Raw genomic sequence first — 8508 nt, 5'->3', positions numbered from 1 at the left:
CCTGAGTGTGTCCCTACCCTGAGTGTGTACGTGTCCCTACCCTGAGTGTGTACGTGTCCCTACCTGAGTCCCTACCCTGAGTGTGTACGTGTCCTACCTGAGTGTGTACGTGTCCCTACCCTGAGTGTGTTCGTGTCCCTACCCTGAGTGTGTTCGTGTCCCTACCCTGAGTGTGTTCGTGTCCCTACCCTGAGTGTGTACGTGTCCCTACCCTGAGTGTGTTCGTGTCCCTACCCTGAGTGTGTTCGTGTCCCTACCCTGAGTGTGTTCGTGTCCCTACCCTGAGTGTGTTCGTGTCCCTACCCTGAGTGTGTTCGTGTCCCTACCCTGAGTGTGTTCGTGTCCCTACCCTGAGTGTGTTCGTGTCCCTACCCTGAGTGTGTACGTGTCCCTACCCTGAGTGTGTACGTGTCCCTACCCTGAGTGTGTACGTGTCCCTACCCTGAGTGTGTTCGTGTCCCTACCCTGAGTGTGTACGTGTCCCTACCCTGAGTGTGTACGTGTCCCTACGTGTCCCTGAGTGTGTACGTGTCCCTACCCTGAGTGTGTACGTGTCCCTACCCTGAGTGTGTACTGTCCCTACCCTGAGTGTGTACGTGTCCCTACCTGAGTGTGTACGTGTCCCTACCCTGAGTGTGTACGTGTCCCTACCCTGAGTGTGTACGTGTCCCTACCCTGAGTGTGTACGTGTCCCTACCCTGAGTCCCTACCTGAGTGTGTACGTGTCCCTACCCTGAGTATGTACGTGTCCCTACCCTGAGTGTGTTCGTGTCCCTACCCTGAGTGTGTTCGTGTCCCTACCCTGAGTGTGTCGTGTCCCTACCCTGAGTGTGTACGTGTCCCTACCCTGAGTGTGTACGTGTCCCTACCCTGAGTGTGTACGTGTCCCTACCCTGAGTGTGTTCGTGTCCCTACCCTGAGTGTGTCCCTACCCTGAGTGTGTACGTGTCCCTACCCTGAGTGTGTACGTGTCCCTACCCTGAGTCCCTACCCTGAGTGTGTTCGTGTCCCTACCCTGAGTGTGTTCGTGTCCCTACCCTGAGTGTGTCCCTACCCTGAGTGTGTACCTACCCTGAGTGTGTACGTGTCCCTACCCTGAGTGTGTACGTGTCCCTACCCTGAGTCCCTACCCTGAGTGTGTACGTGTCCCTACCCTGAGTGTGTACGTGTCCCTACCCTGAGTGTGTTCGTGTCCCTACCCTGAGTGTGTCCCTACCCTGAGTGTGTACGTGTCCCTACCCTGAGTGTGTTCGTGTCCCTACCCTGAGTGTGTCCCTACCCTGAGTGTGTACGTGTCCCTACCCTGAGTGTGTCCCTACCCTGAGTGTGTACGTGTCCCTACCCTGAGTGTGTTCGTGTCCCTACCCTGAGTGTGTACGTGTCCCTACCCTGAGTGTGTTCGTGTCCCTACCCTGAGTGTGTTCGTGTCCCTACCCTGAGTGTGTACGTGTCCCTACCTGAGTGTGTTTGTGTCCCTACCCTGAGTGTGTCCCTACCCTGAGTGTCCCTACCCTGAGTGTGTACGTGTCCCTACCCTGAGTGTGTACGTGTCCCTACCCTGAGTGTGTACGTGTCCCTACCCTGAGTGTGTACGTGTCCCTACCCTGAGTTGAATGCAGATGTTTTCAGACCGGAGTTTGACGGAGGTTTTCTTGATGACTTTAAAGTCCCAGGAACAGAACACCTTCATCGCCAGGATACCGTGTGACTTGTCTATACGGAAACTCTGACCGAACGACTTGGACATGCTGGGGGATGACACACACACACACACACACACACACACACACACACACACACACACACACACACACACACACACACACACACACACACACACACACACACACACACATATATACACACACACACACACACACACACACACACACCACCTTACTTTGTGAACTGTTACTATTGTAACAGTGCTGTAGTTGAACATATCCTGAAAACACTGAGTGTTCAAAACACCTGCCCCCCCCCACACACACCTGATCAAAAAGTGAAAGCTGAGATGAGAGATAAATTGACGAGAGACAAGGACACATACACACCTGTAGACGAGGATGATGCAGGTGATGAAGAAAGCCAGTCCTATGGTGAAGAAGTATGCCAGGGGCATGTTGTAGGACGGCTTCACTCCACAGTCTGTTTCCATTGTCCTTCTAGATACAGAGGGACTGGGCTGCTGCTCCATACTGCTACTAGTGACTCTACAGTCCTTAGACAGGGTAGAGTTACTATAGTAACCATAGTACATCACTGAGTCTGAGAAATAACCCTGAGGAGAGAGGGGGGAGAGGGGGAGAGAGAGAGAGGGAGGGAGAGAGAGAGAGAGGGAGAGGGGGAGAGGGGAGAGAGAGAGAGGGAGAGAGGGAGAGAGAGAGAGAGAGAGGGGGGGGGAGAGGGGGAGAGAGAGGGAGAGAGAGGGAGAGAGAGAGAGAGGGGGTGTTAGAGGGGTGGTATGTTTGGTATAGGGGATCCCCCTCCAGTGAGCAGCCTGGAGGGGTGTAGTGCCTGGTGCAGTTTGGTGGTATGGGACAGTGTGTTTGGTGCGGGGTGAATGTCTGGTTCTTACCCCTCCAGTGAGCAGCTCCAGCCCAGAGAAGGATTTGTGTCCCTGGGTTAATGTGGGGGGGTGTACTGCCTGGGGCACGGCCAGCAACAAACCCGTGACCAGGAACAGGAAGATGTTGAAGAAGAGGAGGGTCTTGACGAACAGGAAGTAAGAGAGGACGCCGGTGCCGAAACGACCGCTCACCCTCTTCAGCGCCACCTGAGGAAGAGGAACAGAGATGGTGAGACAGAGAGAGAGACAGAGACAGAGACAGAGAGAGAGAGACAGAGAGAGAGACAGAGACAGAGACAGAGAGAGAGAGAGACAGAGAGAGAGAGAGAAAGAGAGACAGAAAGAGAGACAGAAAGAGAGACAGAAAGAAAGAGAAAGAGAGAGAAGAGAAAGAGAAAGAGAAAGAGAGAGAGAGAGAGAGAGAGAGAGAGAGAGACAGAGCCAGCTGTACAGGAGTGGAGGAAGGAGAGACAACTGGACCAGCTATGTCTCAGAGCCTGGAGGGAAGAGAGAGTCAGTGTCAACTACAGTAGTGTTTGTGTCCACATACTAACCCATTGAAAAGAGAATTAGAATTAGAGGACACACATTCTGTTTCCTCATTAACTAAAAATGTCTCATAATAACTTAGTTGCCTCCACAACTGAGCCATCTGAAAAACTCTGCTTTGCCGTCCCTCGGTCCATTCTCTGTACGATTCACCCATAATGAGCAGGGCCTAGTCTAAGAAAATGGACCGTGTGATTCACCCATAATGAGCAGGGCCTAGTCTAAGAGAATGGACCATATGAATCACCCATAATGAGCAGGGCCTAGTCTAAGAGAATGGACCGTATGAATCACCCATAATGAGCAGGGCCTAGTCTAAGAGAATGGACCGCGATTCACCCATAATGAGCAGGGCCTAGTCTAAGAGAATGGACCGTATGAATCACCCATAATGAGCAGGGCCTAGTCTAAGAGAATGGACCGTATGATTCACCCATAATGAGCAGGGCCTAGTCTAAGAGAATGGACCGTACGAATCACCCATAATGAGCAGGGCCTAGTCTAAGAGAATGGACTGTGTGAATCACCCATAATGAGCAGGGCCTAGTCTAAGAGAATGGACCGTGAATCACCCATAATGAGCAGGGCCTAGTCTAAGAGAATGGACTGTGTGAATCACCCATAATGAGCAGGGCCTAGTCTAAGAGAATGGACCGTACGAATCACCCATAATGAGCAGGGCCTAGTCTAAGAGAATGGACCATATGAATCACCCATAATGAGCAGGGCCTAGTCTAAGAGAATGGACCGTATGAATCACCCATAATGAGCAGGGCCTAGTCTAAGAGAATGGACCGTATGAATCACCCATAATGAGCAGGGCCTAGTCTAAGAGAATGGACCGTACGATTCACCCATAATGAGCAGGGCCTAGTCTAAGAGAATGGACCGTACGATTCACCCATAATGAGCAGGGCCTAGTCTAAGAGAATGGACCGTATGAATCACCCATAATGAGCAGGGCCTAGTCTAAGAGAATGGACCGTATGAATCACCCATAATGAGCAGGGCCTAGTCTAAGAGAATGGACCATATGAATCACCCATAATGAGCAGGGCCTAGTCTAAGAGAATGGACCGTACGATTCACCCATAATGAGCAGGGCCTAGTCTAAGAGAATGGACCATATGAATCACCCATAATGAGCAGGGCCTAGTCTAAGAGAATGGACCGTATGAATCACCCATAATGAGCAGGGCCTAGTCTAAGAGAATGGACCGTATGAATCACCCATAATGAGCAGGGCCTAGTCTAAGAGAATGGACCATATGAATCACCCATAATGAGCAGGGCCTAGTCTAAGAGAATGGACCGTACGATTCACCCATAATGAGCAGGGCCTAGTCTAAGAGAATGGACCATATGAATCACCCATAATGAGCAGGGCCTAGTCTAAGAGAATGGACCGTATGAATCACCCATAATGAGCTGGCTGTCTAAGAATGGAGATGCAACAGGAGATGTGACTTACGATGATGATGTGATATTTGATCTGGCTGCAACAGGAGATGTGACTGTGTGACTTACGATGATGATGTGATATTTGATCTGGCTGCAACAGGAGATCTGACTGTGTGACTTACGATGATGATGTGATATTTGATCTGGCTGCAACAGGAGATCTGACTGTGTGACTTACGATGATGATGTGATATTTGATCTGGCTGCAACAGGAGATGTGACTGTGTGACTTACAATGATGATGTGATATTTGATCTGGCTGCAACAGGAGATCTGACTGTGTGACTTACAATGATGATGTGATATTTGATCTGGCTGCAACAGGAGATGTGACTGTGTGACTTACGATGATGATGTGATACTTGATCTGGCTGCAACAGGAGATCTGACTGTGTGACTTACGATGATGATGTGATATTTGATCTGGCTGCAACAGGGGATCTGACTGTGTGACTTACGATGATGATGTGATATTTGATCTGGCTGCAACAGGAGATGTGACTGTGTGACTTACGATGATGATGTGATATTTGATCTGGCTGCAACAGGAGATCTGACTGTGTGACTTACGATGATGATGTGATATTTGATCTGGCTGCAACAGGGGATCTGACTGTGTGACTTACGATGATGATGTGATATTTGATCTGGCTGCAACAGGGGATCTGACTGTGTGACTTACGATGATGATGTGATATTTGATCTGGCTGCAACAGGAGATGTGACTGTGTGACTTACGATGATGATGTGATATTTGATCTGGCTGCAACAGGAGATGTGACTGTGTGACTTACGATGATGATGTGATACTTGATCTGGCTGCAACAGGAGATCTGACTGTGTGACTTACGATGATGATGTGATATTTGATCTGGCTGCAACAGGAGATCTGACTGTGATTGGAGCGTTGACCCTTCCTGTCAGCCAACCTCCTGGAGAGAGAGAGGGATGGGGGGGAGGAGAGAGGGATGGGGGAGAAGAGAGAGAGGGAGGAGAGAGAGGGATGGTGGGAGAAAGGGATAGGGGAGAGAGGGGGAGGAGAGAGAGGGATAGGGATAGGGAGAGAGGGATGGGGGAGAGAGGGGGAAGAGAGAGAGGGATGGGGGAGAGAGGGATGGTGGGAGAAAGGGATAGGGGAGAGAGGGCGAGGAGAGAGAGGGGGAGGAGAGAGAGGGGAGGAGAGAGAGGGATGGGGAGAGAGGGATTGGGGGAGAAGAGAGAGAGGGATTGGGGGAGAAGAGAGAGAGGGAGGAGGGGAGAGAGAGGGATGGTGGGAGAGAGGGATGGTGGGAGAGAGGGATGGGGGAGAGAGGGATGGGGGAGAGAGAGGGATGGGGGAGAGAGGGAGGAGAGGAGAGAGGGATGGGGGAGAGAGGGATGGGGGAGAGAGGGATGGTGGGAGAGAGGGATGGGGGAGAGAGAGGGATGGGGAGAGAGGGAGGAGAGGAGAGAGGGATGGGGGAGAGAGAGGGATGGGGGAGAGAGAGGGATGGGGGAGAGAGGGAGGAGAGGAGAGAGGGATGGGGGAGAGAGGGGGGAGGTGGTTACAAGATGATACTATATTCCTCCATCACTCACTTATGGAAGAGACCTATTGATAGAGCTGCAGGGAGGAGAGAGAGAGATACATCTGTGAGTGTAATGTTTACTGTTCATTTTTGTTGATTTAACTTATTAGTATCTACTTCACTTGCTTTGACAATGCTAACATGTGTTTCCCAAGCCAATAAAGCCCTTGAATTGAATTGATAGGAGAGAGAGAGATGAGAAATAGACAGAGAGATGGACAGCAGGATAGAGGGATGGAGAAAGAGAGAGAGATGGACAGCAGGATAGAGGGATGGAGAAAGAGAGAGAGATGGACATCAGGATAGAGGGATGAGAAAGAGAGATATGGACAGCAGGATAGAGGGATGAGAAATAGAGAGATGGACAGCAGGATAGAGGGATGAGAAAGAGAGAGAGAGATGGACAGCAGAATAGAGGGATGAGAAAGAGAGAGAGATGGACAGCAGGATAGAGGGATGAGAAAGAGAGAGAGATGGAGAGCAGGATAGAGGGATGAGAAAGAGAGAGAGATGGACAGCAGGATAGAGGGATGAGAAAGAGAGAGAGAGATGGACAGCAGGATAGAGGGATGAGAAAGAGAGAGAGATGGACAGCAGGATAGAGGGATGAGAAAGAGAGAGATGGACAGCAGGATAGAGGGATGAGAAAGAGAGAGAGATATGGACAGCAGGATAGAGGGATGAGAAAGAGAGAGAGAGATGGACAGCAGGATAGAGGGATGAGAAAGAGAGAGATATGGACAGCAGGATAGAGGGATGGAGAAAGAGTGAGAGATGGACAGCAGGATAGAGGGATGAGAAAGAGAGAAAGAGATGGACAGCAGGATAGAGGGATGGGAAAGAGAGAGAGATGGACAGCAGGATAGAGGGATGGAGAAAGAGAGAGAGAGATGGACATCAGGATAGAGGGATGGAGAAAGAGAGAGAGAGATGGACATCAGGATAGAGGGATGAGAAAGAGAGAGAGAGATGGACATCAGGATAGAGGGATGAGAAAGAGAGAGAGATATGGACAGCAGGATAGAGGGATGAGAAAGAGAGAGAGAGATGGAGAGCAGGATAGAGGGATGAGAAAGAGAGAGAGATGGAGAGCAGGATAGAGGGATGGAGAAAGAGAGAGAGATGGACAGCAGGATGGTAGAGGACTATAGATACCTTAGTTCACTCTTCTCTGCCACAGAGAGAGGCATGGCTCGCAGCATCCTGACCCGGTCACTCAGAGAGAGGTTCTGAAGGTTGTTGACCAGTTGGTCACGCTTACGCTCTGCAGCGCAACAGAGATGTGTATGTGACAAATAAAATTTGATTTGATTTGATTTTACAGAGACAGACAGAGGAAAACAAATCCATTTTTGAAAAACTCCCATATCTACTGGGTGAAATACCACAGTGTTGCATCACAGCAGTGAGATTTGTGACCTGTTGCCACGAGAAAAGGGCAACCAGTGAAGAACAAACACCATTGTAAATACAACCCATATTTATGCTTATTTATTTTATCTTGTGTCCTTTAACTATTTGTACATTGTAAATATATATATATATATATATATAAATATGACATTTGTAATGTCTTTACTGTTTTGAAACTTCTGTATGTGTAATGTTACTGTTAATTTTTGTTGTTTTTCACTTTATATATTCACTTTGTATGTTGTCTACCTCACTTGCTTTGGCAACGTTAACACATGTTTCCCATCCCAATAAAGCCCTTGAATTGAATTGAAATTGACAGACACATTAGTTATGCGTAGGTTATGGCATCATTACAACAGCAAAAATGTCCGTATTTCAGTGCATGTGTAACGTTTAAATGAGTGACCTCACCCTCCTCATCCACGCCCTCGGTCTCCATGCAGTCTGTCTCCATGCCGTAACCACGGATACTGGGCCGTGCGGAGCGGGAAAAGTCCTTTATGGAAGGCCTGCTCTGTCTGCGTCTTCTCAACTTCATGGTCCTGTTATAGTACTGAGAGATGATAGCACCTCGACTACGACCTAGAGAGAGGAGAGGAAGTTAACAGGGTCTAGGACTGAGAGATGACAGCACCTCCACTAAGAGATGACAGCACCTCCACTAAGAGATGACAGCACCTCCACTAAGAGATGACAGCACCTCCACTAAGAGATGACAGCACCTCCACTAAGAGATGACCTAGAGAGAGGAGAGGAAGTTAACAGGGTCTAGTACTGAGAGATGACAGCACCTCGACTACGACCTAGAGAGAGAGAGGAAGTTAACAGGGTCTAGTACTGAGAGATGACAGCACCTCCAATAAGAGATGACAGCACCTTCACTACGACCTAGAGAGAGAGATGAAGTTAACAGGGTCCTGTTATAGTACTGAGAGATGACAGCAC

General features: G+C 49.4%; 1 protein-coding gene across 1 annotated transcript in view; it reads right to left on the bottom strand.

Annotated features, from left to right (window-relative positions):
• Positions 1-1589: 1589 nt before the first annotated feature.
• LOC127920803 (transmembrane channel-like protein 6) overlaps positions 1590-8508 on the bottom strand; it is a gene marked incomplete at its 3' end in the record, with an annotated part of 36732 nt that continues 29813 nt past the window's right edge. The window contains exons 5-11 of the mRNA XM_052504817.1: positions 7975-8145; positions 7303-7411; positions 5430-5511; positions 3028-3066; positions 2579-2776; positions 2055-2281; positions 1590-1748 (exon numbers count right to left, since the gene is read on the bottom strand). Coding sequence (XP_052360777.1) covers positions 1590-1748; positions 2055-2281; positions 2579-2776; positions 3028-3066; positions 5430-5511; positions 7303-7411; positions 7975-8145 — 985 coding nt within the window. The remainder of the gene's footprint in view (positions 1749-2054; positions 2282-2578; positions 2777-3027; positions 3067-5429; positions 5512-7302; positions 7412-7974; positions 8146-8508) is intronic.

This window comes from Oncorhynchus keta, unplaced genomic scaffold (assembly GCF_023373465.1).
Source record: "Oncorhynchus keta strain PuntledgeMale-10-30-2019 unplaced genomic scaffold, Oket_V2 Un_contig_20602_pilon_pilon, whole genome shotgun sequence".
Classification (NCBI taxonomy): domain Eukaryota; kingdom Metazoa; phylum Chordata; class Actinopteri; order Salmoniformes; family Salmonidae; genus Oncorhynchus; species Oncorhynchus keta.
Note: the sequence above shows the minus strand (reverse complement) of the source record. Positions and strands in the feature narration are given on the sequence as shown.